The 14,519-nt window shown below is 42.9% G+C and overlaps 1 protein-coding gene across 2 annotated transcripts in view; it reads left to right on the top strand.

Annotated features, from left to right (window-relative positions):
• Positions 1 to 760: 760 nt before the first annotated feature.
• Positions 761 to 14,519, top strand: part of DENND2D (DENN domain containing 2D) — an 82,199-nt gene continuing 68,440 nt past the window's right edge. For both annotated transcript variants that reach the window (XM_030221422.1, XM_030221421.1), the window contains exon 1: positions 761 to 1,304. In XM_030221422.1, the coding sequence (XP_030077282.1) occupies positions 1,247 to 1,304 (58 nt within the window). In that variant the 5' untranslated portion in view covers positions 761 to 1,246. The remainder of the gene's footprint in view (positions 1,305 to 14,519) is intronic.

Here is a 14,519-nt window from a genome sequence, read left to right as displayed (position 1 = left end):
TCATTTGTGTCAGAAACGGGCCTTTTTTACTAGTGATAAATAAATACACACCCATGCCATTTCTATACCAGTATTCTAAACATTTATACACGTGTAAATGTTAGCAGCAAATTTACAGAATTGACCCATTAGTGGCCAACACTATGTGACCAGGTCTCACAACACATATATATCTGTAGGTACAGCAGCATCAGTAGGAGGGAGAAGCAGGATTTGAACCCAGCCCCTGAGACTGCTATTCTAATTCCAACCCACTCCTCTTCTATAGAGCGGAGTTCAAACTTGGGTCTGTACTTGCAGGGATTAATTATTCTGGCGTTGAGGGAGGAGGCGCTGGAATGAAACTAATGGACTTTGTCAACCTTTGCAACCCAGATGTCCGGGTAAGGGGTTTCCCCCATTTTGTATTTATGGGAAATAATGCTTTTTGCAAATGCACATAGACCCTTGAGTATGACTGATTTACACAACTGACGCAGCCCGGTTACTGGCAATGAATTGCAAGGTCAACCGTCCTGGGGGTGGCGCTAGGTATGTTTGGATTAAGTTGTAAGGTGCCCCAAGATTCCGTTTGGAAAGATGTTATTTTGAAATTGTTGTTTTTTTAAAAGTACTAAAAATAGTTATTCTGTTTATTTTCCTTCCTTATCACCGGATCGGTGAAGGACTCAGAGCTAATCAGTTATTTTATTCACTTTCCTTAATACTTTGTTCTCACGTGCACTACAAATAGCGGCTTGTACGTACTTGTCCTTACCTCCCAGTGCCCGGGGGCAGCTGCATATTCTAGCCATCAAAAGAGTGCTCTTAATTTAAGATGACTCCTGTATTCTGCCTTTTGAGCTTAACAGAACCGGAAAGATTGGATAAAAATGCTACAGATGCAAATCCGGACCGTCTTTTATACGTTTCCCCTTTGAGACCGTCATTAAGCTTAGGGCCGGCTGTGAAATGTCCCGATCTCGAGCTCTCCTGGTCGGGAGGGGGAGGCGATTTACTAAGCTGAAACCAATCAGAAACTCTGGGAACAGAACCACCCCTGTTTGAAAGTACTGAGGACCTGGATCCTTCTCGCCTGCCACGGCCACCACCTTTTCAAAAGAAGCCTAAGAAGGATAAGGCGAAATCTCCCCCTCCCGGCCATAGAGAGTCCCGGCTTGAAAGTGAAAGCGCCCAGGAGTGCGGAAGTGAGCGTTTGGAGCTCAGCGTGGGGCAGGAGCAGCAGCACGGCTCGGTTCGGCTCGCCATGGCACAGGTCGTTAGCCTGATCCGGAGCAGCTTCAGACGCCGATCCAGCACCAAGGGTGAGTGAGTAGGGTCTGGACTCAGGAGAAACAGGACAAGCCGGACACTTTTCCCTGTTGTACGGCTTGAGTGGGGCAGGTGTGCGGGCAAGTGGCACAGCTGGAATGAGGAGACGACAGCCAGGGATCCCTTAGCCTGGTACAGCTGTAAGGTGGGTTCAGGAAATGTCCGGGCAGGTAGGGGGGGGGGGGGATAACTGGCTCTAATTATTTTTAATGAAGCAGTTTTCTCCTCCTCCTGCTTAGTTCTTCCAGCTCTTTCAGAACAAGTGTTGAAATCTGGCTGCATGAATTGTTCTACAGAAGACAGGGAGGTTTATGCGATATATGTGCCTTTCCGAAATAAAGTTCAGCTCGAAGCACTTTACCTCAGAGTAGTAAATACATCCTAGTAAAGATACATGCATAATATGTAATAATGCAAAAAAAGGTCCTTTAAAAGTTTCCCCCCCCCCCTATAATAACCACCACCACCAGTTCAAAAAAAAGGTCCTTTTAAATTTGTTCCCCCCCCTATAATAACCACCACCACCAGTTCAAAAAAAAAGGTCCTTTTAAAGTCCCCCCCCCCCATAATAACCACCACCACCAGTTCAAAAAAAAGGTCCTTTTAAAGTTCCCCCCCCTATAATAACCACCACCACCAGTTCAAAAAAAAAGGTCCTTTTAAAGTTTCCCCCCCCTATAATAACCACCACCACCAGTTCAAAAAAAGGTCCTTTTAAATTTGTTCCCCCCCCCCTATAATAACCACCACCACCAGTTCAAAAAAAAAAAAGTCCTTTTAAAGTTGTTTTTCCCCCTTGGGGGGAGGGGAGAGGATAAGGGGTGGGTAGGGGGTTTCGAGAGGGAGGGAGGAACTTTGTTAAATGAAGGCTTATTTTGGTTGCATCTGGAAATTTGATCTCTAATTGGGTATCGATTGTAATTGGTGGCACTATGCGACTTCCTCCCTATAAGTGTTGTATTATAATTTGATGACATCGTGTATGCTATAGGAGCACTCAAGATGTATTTTGTGGATGTATTTGGGACTCTGCTAGATGGTTGTTCAATCTTATTATATTGTTTGGTCATCAATAATAAAAATCGTTGACACATAAAGTTGTTTTTCCCCCTATAATAACCGCCACCAGTGTTGCTGTTGGAATTGCTGTGCCCTTTTTTTGGAGGGGTGAGGGTTTTTAATAGCAGCGGCTGTTCTGAGGCTTCTTTTAATAATTGTATTTATTCTGCTGCCTGTACTTTGCATGTAATAAATGACGGCAGATAAAGACCTGAGCGGTCAAGGTTCAAAGTTACATGTATTTGATAATACTGCCTATAAGTCAAGCCATCCAGGTGGTTTACAATAAAAGTATGTAAAGAAAGTGAGAAAAGAATTCCAATAAAAATAGGAAAAGAAAGAGAAAATGATAGTTCGCCAAAGGTCTCACAGGTACGGCCCCCACTGTCCCATGACCCTGAATGTGAAGAGAAGAGTTTTATACTGTAAAGGCTTTTCTAAATAATTAAACACGGACTTAAGAAATTCAGCTTGAAAAATAGGAATAACTAGAAAAGTCTGGCTAGATGAACGAAGAATATGGGAAGTAGCACAAGGAGTCAGATATTCTGAAAAGAACAAAGGCAAACCTGTATGAAGGATTATGCGTGTCAGAAGCAAAATTTTATTCTGTAATCTAAACTGCACAGGGAGCCATTGTTTAGACTGTAACAATGAGGTAATATGATCACATTTTCTCACACACATAAGCAATGTATCAGCAGTATTCTGCACTGTTTGCAGCCGTCTAACCTCAGTAGCAGCTATTCCTACAAATAATACACATAGAATGCCCAGCTTCAAATATAACTTATATAATCATACTTTTTTGATCTAGCAAGTCCAGTATCAAACCCTTTTTTTCGAATGGTCAGATTCGCTCAAGTGCCCCTGTTATGGCTAGAATGAGCCAAGCACATCTTGGGGACAGTGACGTACTCCTCATTGATCCACTTTTTCCGTTTTTTATATATACAAATTTCTTCATCAGTTTCTTAAATCTTAATAATTTATTTTTGTTACATTTGTACCCCGCGCTTTCCCACTCATGGCAGGCTCAATGCGGCTTACATGGGGCAATGGAGGGTTAAGTGACTTGCCCAGAGTCACAAGGAGCTGCCTCTGTGCCTGAAGTGGGAATTGAACTCAGTTCCTCAGTTCCCCAGGACCAAAGTCCACCACCCTAACCACTAGGCCACTCCTCCACTGTTGCTACTATGTGAGATTCTACATGGAATGTTGCTATTCCACTAGCACTAGTCAGTTGGCAAAAATAGATTTTATAAATCTTCAAACAACCAGATTTAACCAATAGCTCAGAATATCATATTAATCTGGTTAGACCATCCTTATATCTTTCCAATTCTATATATAATATGTAGTAAACAGTTCATATATAGCCAGTTTTAAGCAGGATATCCACAAAAATATTTAGATATTTATTCTTGAACCTCAGTAGTATAAATCGTTTATCTTATAGATAATCGTTTTATCTTATAGATATAAAACGATTTAAAAGAATATCCACTTCTTCATTGGTTCTTAATTTTATATTTTTTCCAGTTTCTTAAATTATAAAATTAAGAACCAATGAAGAAGTGGATATTCTTTTAAATCGTTTTATATCTATAAGATAAAACGATTATCTATAAGATAAACGATTTATACTACTGAGGTTCAAGAATAAATATCTAAATATTTTTGTGGATATCCTGCTTAAAACTGGCTATATATGAACTGTTTACTACATATTATATATAGAATTGGAAAGCTATAAGGATGGACTAACCAGATTAATATGATATTCTGAGCTATTCCACTAGCAACATTCCTTGTAGAAGTCGGCCCTTGTAGATCACCAATGTGGCCGCGCAGGCTTCTGCTTCTGTGAGTCTGACGTCCTGCCCGTACGTGCAGGACGTCAGACTCACAGAAACAGAAGCCTGTGCAGCCTTCTACATGGAATGTTGCTAGTGGAATAGCAGCATTCCATGTAGAATCTCCAATAGTATCTATTTTATTTTTGTTACATTTGTACCCCGCGCTTTCCCACTCATGGCAGGCTCAATGCGGCTTACATGGGGCAATGGAGGGTTAAGTGACTTGCTCAGAGTCACAAGGAGCTGCCTGTGCCTGAAGTGGGAATCAAACTCAGTTCCTCAGGACCAAAGTCCACCACCCTAACCACTAGGCCACTCCTCCACTTAGCTTTTCCAGACAAATGCAGTTATTCTTGCATTCCAGTATATAATATATATACACAACAGAGACCCGATTAAACCACATGGTTCCATGTTTCGCGAGATTCGCTGTATCAAGGTAGTCTCCTAAAAATTCAAATAACAAAACAAAATTACCCATAAGTAAACTACAGCCTTTTCAAATCATAGGCTCTGCAAATGAACTAAACCCAGACCTGTAACTTTGTGTTGAGTATCTCAAAGATGGCCACCGCTCAGCTTACTAAAGGTATTTATACACACTTAACTAGTGATGTCACTGGGTTTAGTTTATTTGCAGACCCTATGATTTGAAAAGGCTGTAGTTTACTTATGGGTAATTTTGTTTTGTTATTTGAGTTCTTAGGAGACTACCTTGATACAGCGAATCTCGCGAGACATGGAACCATGTGGTTTAATCGGGTCTCTGTTGTATATATATTATATACTGGGATGCAAGAATAACAGCTTTTCCAGACAAATGCAAAGTGAAAGCTATTTATTATTATTAAGACTTAAGAAACTGATGAAGAAATTTGTATATATAAAAAAACGGAAAAAGTGGATCAATGAGGAGTACGTCACTGCCCCCAAGATGTGCTTGGCTCATTCTAGCCATAACAGGGGCACTTGAGCGAATCTGACCATTCGAAAAAAAGGGTTTGATACTGGACTTGGTAGATCAAAAAAGTATGATTATGTAAGTTATATTTGAAGCTTGGCGCATAACCCCCCCCCCCCCCACCACCACTTTCCGACAACACAGGAAACGTGAGAATGAAAAGTTAAAGCTGAATCAAAAATGACTCCTAGGACCTTAAGAGTCTCGTTTAAGGGAATATTGGTACCAGCCAATGATATAGAGCTAGGGGGGAAGATCCATCCTGCCCTCTAAGAAATAAAAGCACTTTAGTCTTACCTGGGTTCAGTTGCGATCCGTTTACTTGCAACCAGCTGGAAATGAGCTGCAGTTTGTTGGCAAGATCGGTAAGAGCAGTAGCAGCAACTGAATCCATAACTGCGAGAATTTGAATATCATTAGCATCAAACATATAAATGGCAAGAGGCGTACTCACTTGCAAATGTGCAGTAGAGACCCTCTCTGTCCCGCCCCCGCGTCAATACGTGATGACGGGGGCGTGACAGAGAGGGAACCTGCGCACCTGCGAGTGAGGGAACCGCCATCGCCACCGCTCCCCTCCACCAGGGTTGCCGCTATCGCTCCCTCCACCCACCCAGAGTCGCCGCCACCCACCCTCCACCCGGCCTGGGTACCTGGCTTCACTATTCAAACCGCCGGAACGCAGCACACAGCTCATCTGAGCTGCCGTTGGCCTTCCTTACCTGCCTGTGTCCCGCCCTCGCCGACGTTACGACACACGAGGGCAGAACACACGCAGAGAAGAAGGAAGGCCGACGGTAGCTGAGATGAGCTGTGTGCTGCGTTCCGGCGGTTTGAATAGTGAAGCCAGGTACTCGGCGACCCCGGGGGGGAGGGGCGGCGGAGACCTATCCGGGGGGGGGGGGGGGCCTTTCAACCCCCCCCTTCCTTTACTAACCCATTTTTACAGGCTCAACGGCTAGTATATATATGAAATGTGCATCAATGAATCAATCAAACATGCAAAGGAAGCCATATAGATGCTAAATAGTAACTGTGCCAAGAGGGGGATTCCTGAGGTACCCCACAATCAAGGAAATAGGGTGAAGAAGTCTCACCCTGCCACAAAACCAGGTATCTATTATTTTATTTAGATTTTTGCTCACACCTTTTTCAATAGTAGCTCAAGGTGAGTTACATTCAGGTACTCTGGGTATTTCTCTGCCCCAGGAGGGCTCACAATCTAAATTTGTACCTGAGGCAATGGAGGGTTAAGTGACTTGCACAAGATCACAAGGAGCAGCAGTGGGATTTGAAACCGGCCACCTCTGGATTGCAAGACCGGTGCTCTAACCACTAGGCCACTCCTCCACTAGCAACATTTCATCTAGAATCTCAAATAGTAGCAACATTCCAGAATCTCAAAAAGTGGCAACATTCCATGTAGAATCTTCAATAGTAGCAACATTCCATATATTTATTTATTTAGATTTTGCTCACACCTTTTTCAGTAGTAGCTCAAGGTGAGTTCCATTCAGGTACTCTGGATATTTCTCTGTCCCAGGAGGGCTCACAAACTAAGTTTGTACCTGAGACAATGGAGGGTTAAGTGACTTGCCCAAGATCACAAGGAGCAGCAGTGGGATTTGAACCGACCACCTCTGGTTTGCAAGACCAGTGCTCTAACCACTAGGCCACTCCTCCAAGACCAAACCTTTCCCCTAATATCAAGGTCCCATAATCTGGTAAGTAGGATTTCTTGATCCACCAGATGAAAAGCTGCTGAAAGAGCAAGCAATAAAAGATTAACTATTTTACCCTGAGCCAAGTACAAGCGTACAGTGGTAAGCATTTCCAGCAAGGCCATTTCAGTATTAGTGTTTACGAAAACCTGTTTGGTTAGCATGGAGTAAAAGAATAACAGATCAGATTCACTAAATAACTGTGATCAGTGCATTTTATCTAGTGAAAAAGGTGCCGGTACTCAAATGCCAGGCCACCCTTCAGGGTGGGGTGAACACTGAGGGACTCACCCCACAATAGCCAGGCCCCCCGGAACCAGTCATATCATCTATGACAAGGCAGAATTGGTGTGTAGAGCCTGAGCTCTCTCATTAAAACTTCTGGTCCATGGGTCAATTTTAGCAGACACTGGAAAAGGTGCCAGTACTCAGAACCCCCTCAAAAAAAGCCCTGACTGTGATACACACCAACAACACTCCGTGAATCAAAAAAAAAAACAAAACCTTTTTTACTGTGTGCTGTAGAACTTGCTGATTTTTGCAGATCCGTTTCACAGACCGTGGTCGGCCACAGTAGTATGAGGTTGTTTTTTTTTTTTCCTTCCTTTTTTCAATTTAATTAGTATACCAGTTCCAGTTTTTTGATTCACGGAATGTTGTTGGTGGTTAACATGGAGAACATTCATTGTGTCCTGTAGTTCAGAGAGATGTTCAAGCACTAGATACTCTCTGATCTTAGAAATAAAAGGGACATTCGCAACGGGACGATAATTGTCACAATATTCTTGTCCAATTGATTATTTTTCGGCCGCAGCCTAATGATAGTCGATTTCCAAGAAACCAGCGCTAAACCAAATCAAAGCTACCTGCTACCATACGTTGACTAAGTGGGGCTACAAGAGATTTAAAAGCCTTCAGCAATACTGAGGCAAAAGGATCACGAGGAGCCATAGTAGGACGCACTGCCTGGAAAGCTTGGGAGAATTAGAGAAAAGGATGGCAAAGAACAAGAGGATACAGTGGTATCTAGTGAGGTTGTAGAGGCACCTCACCACCAGTGTTGATGTAGAAGAAGGGAGAGTACTTCTAGAATCAATAGGTATCCTTGATCGCAAAAATTATACACCTTTTGGGAGAAAAATCTAGCCAGATCTCGGAAGACACAGTCAGTGGGGCTTGGGTCAAAGTTATGACCCCAATCAATGACTGCACAATCCTATACACATTTGCTGTGTTGGGTGTCTTCTCTATTTGTCTAGAATAGAATTCTTTTTTCATGGTCCATGCAGTCTACTACTACTAATCATCATTTCTGTAGCGCTACTAGGCGTACGCAGTGCTGTACACTTGAACATGAAGAGACAGTCCCTTCTCGACAGAGCTTACAATCTAATTAGGACAGACAAACAGAACAAATAAGGGATGAGGAAAAAGAGTAGCAAGGTTCCGGAATCCCAAAGAGTAGCAAGATTCCGGAATCCCAAAGAGTAGCAAGATTCTGTGTAGAATTCAAAGAGTAGCAAGATTCCGGAATCCCAAGACTACTACTACTACTTATCATTTCTATAGCGCTACTAGACATACGCAGCGCTGTACACTTGAACATGAAGAGACAGTCCCTACTCGACAGAGCTTACAATCTAATTAGGACAGACAAACAAGAGATAAGGGAATATTAAAGTGAGGATGGTAAAATAAGGGTTCTGAACAAGTGAATAAAGGTTAGGAGTTAAAAGCAGCACCAAAAAGGTGGGCTTTTAGCTTAGATTTGAAGACGGCCAGCGAAGGAGCTTGACGTACCGGCTCAGGAAGTCTATTCCAGGCATAAGGTGCAGCAAGATAAAAGGAACGGAGTCTGGAGTTAGCAGTGGAGGAGAAGGGTGCAGATAAGAGAGATTTGCCCAGTGAATGGAGTTCCCAGTGTGCCAAAGTCACACTCCCTTATCAATTCATGATTAAGCCAACAACGAATGTGATATCAAATACTTGGCCACGGTTTTACATGGGATAGGAAGCAATGTCCTTTTGTGGATTAGGAATTGGTTATGGGACAGAAAACAGGGGGTAGGTCTAAATGGCTAGTTTTTCTCAATAGTGGAGGGTGAATAGTGAAGTGTCATAGGGGTCTGTACTGGGATCGGTGCTATTTAACATATTTATAAATGATCTGGAAATCAGAACGAGTGAGGTTATTTAATTTGCAGATGACACAAAACTATTGAAAGTTGTCAAAACACATGCAGGTTGTGAAAAATTGCAGAAATACCTTCAGAAACTGAAAGACTGGGCATCCAATTGGTAGATGAAATTTAGTATGGGCAAATGCAAAGTGATGCATATCGGAAAGAATTATCGGAATCATAACCCTGATGCTAGGGTCCACCTTAGGAGTCGGCATTCAAGTCATTGTAGACAGTACGCTGAAATCTTCTGCCCAGTGTGTGGCAGCAGCCAAAAAACCAAACAGGATGCTAGGAATTATTAGGAAAGGAATGCAAAATAAGACCAAGATTATTATAATACTTCTGTATCGCTCCATCCTCACCTTGAGTATTGCGTTCAATTCTGGTCGCCATATTTCAAAAAAGATACAGCGGAATTAGAGAAGGTTCAAAGAAGAATGACCAAAATGATAAAGGGGCTGGAACTCCTCATATGTGGAAAGGCTAGGGCTCTTCAGCCTAGAAAAGAGATGGCTGAGGGGAGATGAGATTGAGGTCTATAAAATCTTGAGTGGTCTACAGGGCTTTTTTTGAGGGGGTACTGAGTACCGGCACCTTTTCTATTGACTGCTAAAATTGACCTCTGGTCCCCAAGTTTTAATGAACGAGTTCAGGCTCTACACACCAATTCTGCCTTGTCATAGATTCTGTGACTGGTTGCAAGGGCCCTGGCTATTGTAGGGTGGGTCCCTCAGTGATCGCCCCACTCCCGAAGGGTGGCCTGGCATTTGAGCACCAGCACCTTTTTCGCTAGAAAAAACGCACTGGTGGTCTAGAATGGGTAAAAGTGAATCGATTTTTCACTCTTTCAAAAAGTACAAAGACCAGGGGACACTTGATGAAATTTAATTAAAATACTTTTAAAACAAATAAGAGGAAATAGTTGAGCTCTGGAACTCACTGCTGGAGGATGTACCAACAGTGGTCAGCGTCTGTGGGTTTAAAAAAGGTTTTGGCAAGTTCCTGGAGGAAAAGTCCATAGTTATTGAGAAGGACATAGGGGAAACCACTGCTTGGATTGGTAGCATGGAATGTTGCTACTAATTGGGTTTCTGCCAGGTACTTGTGAGCTTCAGGGGTCTAAAATCAAAAATCATATGACATAAATCATTTTATAAAAAAAAAAAAAAGAGATAAAATACACATGGTACATTGATAAATGTATCTAAATCATCAAATAATATAGAAACAAGAAGTAGATGAAAATATGAAAACCAGAGCGTACTGGATTCTTAAAAATATGCAGACACATATGTAGAACATGTAACATGTAGAGGATTAAAACAGATATGACAAATTAGGAATAAAAAATCAATGCATACAAAGTCGACATTACAGATAAAAAGAACATTGGGAGGAGATTTAGCCAAGAGGGAATAAGGTGGGAGCAGGGGAGGGGGGGGGAGTTGATTTGGGTGGGAGGGTGGGTGGGTAGGGAGAAAATTATCAAAAATGATTGTGATTTACAGTTGATGTTGGACTTTATTTGTTTGACATATCAGTGCGGTCGGTTGGCTGTTCTGGCAAGCATTGTACTTTTTCCATTATGTTGTGTTCAATAAACAATTTCAAATTAAAAAAAAAAAAAAAAGAACATTGGGATATGAAGCAGAAAACCGCACCTTTATGTTTTCAATGTCTGTGAACTTGTGTTATAAAAAAAACCACGCTGTCTGTAGAAGAGAAAAGGGAACATAAGGAAAAGAGCACATAAAAAAGAGACTGGATATATGTGGGTGCATAAGAATGTGGCTTAAATTGTGAAAAGACACCGTCGAAAGGAAGCACAAGGGTACTGGAGTGAAGTGAAGAACTGTAAGTAAAGCATAGCTTCAGCACAAAAAAAAAAAAACACATTTTTTTTTTAGGGGTGCACAGAACATAGTTATCAAAGGGATACGTGGCAGGCAAAATGCTATAGTCGGAGGCTTTAATACCACAAAGACATGACGGAAAGTATATGGGAGGAAAAGCAAAGTAAATACCAGGTTAAAGAGTGCATTATATACTACTTATCATTTCTATAACGCTACAAGGCATATGCTGTGTACACTATACACAAAAGACAGTTCCTGCTCAAAGAGCTCACAATCTAAATATGGAATGTTGCTAGTGGAATAGCAACATTCCATGTGGAATCTCAAATAGTAGCAACATTCCATGTAGAATCTCAAGTAATAGGAACATTCCAGAATCTCAAATAGTAACAACATTCCATGTTCCACTGCACTAACCACTAGGCAACTCCTCCACTACCAACATTCCATGTAGAAGCCTGCCCTTGCAGATCAGCAACTCGGCCGCGCAAGCTTCTGTTTCTGTGAGTCTGACAGGACGTCAGACTCACAGAAACAGAAGCCTACGCGGCCGCATTGCTGATCTGCAAGGGCAGGCTTCTACATTACTACTACTACTTATCACTTCTATAGCGCTACAAGACATACGCAGCGCTGTACACCATACAATCGGGTAAAGACAGCAAAGTGGGTAATCATTAAAGAAACACACAGAAAACCCCCAGAGATCACAAAGCCATAGCTCCAAATACCAGTGAAAGGACGGGAGAACTAAAGAAGCGCTTTTAAACGCGCTCGAACGACTGGAGTTGCCATCAAAGCCCTCTCCAGCCCATCCTAAACCAGATTGCAATATATGGGACGCAGACCGTATAAGTCAGTCTGGCCACTGGCCCTACTTCAACAAAAAGAAGTGTTCCCCTAACCACAAATCGCACAATATACAAAGGACACAATATACAAGAAGGAATGCCTGTCCTTGGCTGACACACATTTATTTTTTGAATTTTGTTGCTGTGACGATAATTTCTTATGTCTTCACTGAATGCTGAATTATTGGATTCTCAAGTTCATTTATGTGTTCATCAGTGGCTGAGATAGTTGATATTGACTCCTGAGGCAGGCGCAGTAAGCGCCGAAATGCAGGACTGCATCGAGTCTCTTATTTATTTATTTATTTTTTTGTGAGAATAAACCTGCTGTTTGGATACACATTTGTGTTTTTTTTTATACCTAGTTCTTCACAGCCATCGTCACCATCTAAGCATCACTTGACACATCACATACTCAGGTTTATTTTTTTAGACCATCCATTTTCTAGTTAGAGATCCTCTTGTGTTCATCCCACGCCTTTTAGAATTCTGTCACTGTTTTTGTCTCCACCACCTCCCTCGGGAGGGCATTCCAGGCATCAACTACCCTCTCAGTGTAGGAAAGTCTACCGCCCCGCAACCTTAATTCGTATCCCCTAGTTTTACTGTTTTATTTATTTATATATTTGTTACCTTTGTGCCCTACATTTTCCCACCTATTTGCAGGCTCAATGTGGCTTACATAATACCGTGATGAAACAAATACAAAGTGATGTTATTGTCGAAAGAGGTTCATGTGTTACAGACACATTAGGAAATTGTAGAGAAGAAGAGTTATATAGAGGGGCATAATCGAACGCGAACGCCCGTGTGTGAAAACGTCCATCTCCGGAGACGGCTCCGCGAAGAGGCGGAGCGAACCGTAAAATTGAAACGAGATGGCCGTCCATCTTCGGTTTCGATTAAACGGTTCGGCCCGCTGAAATCCATCATTTGTGTCGACTCTAGAGATAGACGACACAAATGGTGAGATCGCTGGACCTAGAGATGGCCGTCCGCGGTTTTCAGCGATAATCGAAACCGCTGCCGGCCATCTAAAAAACGGACCTAATCCAAGCCATTTGGTCATGGGAGGGGCCAGCATTCGTAGTGCACTGGTCCCCCTGAGATGCCTCTATGCCAGCCTCAAATAGCATACCTAGCTCCATGACAGCAGTATGCAGGTCCCCCGGAGCAATTTTAGTTTAGTTGGTGCTGCGCGGGACCCATGCAGAGAGCAAAAATCGGAAGAAAAAAAACATGCAAGTGCAGTCAGGGACGTCCAAATTAAAACAATAGTAATAGTGGGATTTGAACCAGCCACCTTTTGATTATAAGACCTGTACTCTAACCACTGCACCACTTATTCAGCTGCCTAAACCTCCTTCCCTTTCCATTCAGTCCCTCCAAGTTTCTGTGAGCCAATCACAGCTCATTTAGCTGACACTGATGTCAGGTAAATGAGCTGTGATTGGCTGACAGAAACTTGGAGGGACTTAATGGAAAGGGAAGGAATGTCTAAGCAACTGAGTAAGTGGTGCAGTGGTTAGAGCACAAGTCTTGTAATCAGAAGGTGGCTGGTTTGAATCCCCCTATTACTATTGTTTTAATTTGGACGTCGCTGACTGCACTTGCGTGTTTTTTTTTTGGACGTCCCTGACTGCACTTGCATGTTTTTTTTCTTCCGATTTTTGCTCTCTGCATGGGTCCCGCGCAGCACCAACTAAACTAAAATTGCTGGGGGGACCTGCTTACTGCTGTCATGGAGCCAGGTATGGTATTTGAGGCTGACATAGAGGCTGGAAAAAATATTTAAACAGTTTGTTTTTTAGGGTGGGAGGGGGTTAGTGACCACTGGGGGAGACAGGGGAGATCATCCCCGATTCCCTCTGGTGGTCATCTGGTCAGTTTGGGCACTTTTTGGAAGCTTGGTTGTGAAAAAAACAGGACCAACTTTGGGTGGACTAAATGCTCGTTGGGGACGTCTTGCTTCTTTCCATTATCAGGTGCGGAGGTCCATCTGTTAACCACGCCCCGGAACGCCCCTGTCCCGCCATCGCTACCGTTCGGCCACGCCCCCGAGAATTTCGCCCGTCCCCGTGACGGAAAGCAGTTGGGGCCGTCCAAATTCAGCTTTCGATTATACCTGTTTTTGAGACGGACGTCCATCTCCCGATTTGTGTCGGAAGATGGGCGTCCGTCTCTTTCGAAAATAAGCTGGATAGTGTTCTTTATGGGCTTTGGATTCGTTGTGTTGCTGGGTTCAGGCACTTAAGTTGGGTCGGTAGGGTATGCCTTTTCGAACAGGTTGGTCTTTAGTGATTTCCGGAAGTTAAGGTGGTTGTACGTTGCTTTTATGGCTTTCGGTAGTGCATTCCGCAGTTGCGTGCTTATATAGGAGAAGTTGGATCCGTAAATTGATTTGCACTTGAGTCCTTTGCAGCTAGGGTAGTGAAGATTTAAGTATGTTCGTGATGGTCCCATTGTGTTTCTGGTTGGCAGGTCTATAAGGTCGGTCATATATCCCGGGGCCTCGCCCTTCACTGCAAGATATGTGTTTCCTTATTAATACCTTTCAACTATTTAAATGTATGCATCATGTCTCCCTGTCCCTCCTTCCTTCTAGGCTATACGTATTCATGTCTTCTGGTCTCTTCTCGTACGTCGTTTGGCACAAGCGTCCTACCAGTTTTGTCCCCTTCTGCTGGACTGCTTCAACTCTTCTTACATCCTTAGCAA

This window comes from Microcaecilia unicolor, chromosome 12 (genome assembly GCF_901765095.1).
Source record: "Microcaecilia unicolor chromosome 12, aMicUni1.1, whole genome shotgun sequence".
Taxonomy (NCBI): Eukaryota; Metazoa; Chordata; class Amphibia; order Gymnophiona; family Siphonopidae; genus Microcaecilia; species Microcaecilia unicolor.
Note: the sequence above shows the minus strand (reverse complement) of the source record. Positions and strands in the feature narration are given on the sequence as shown.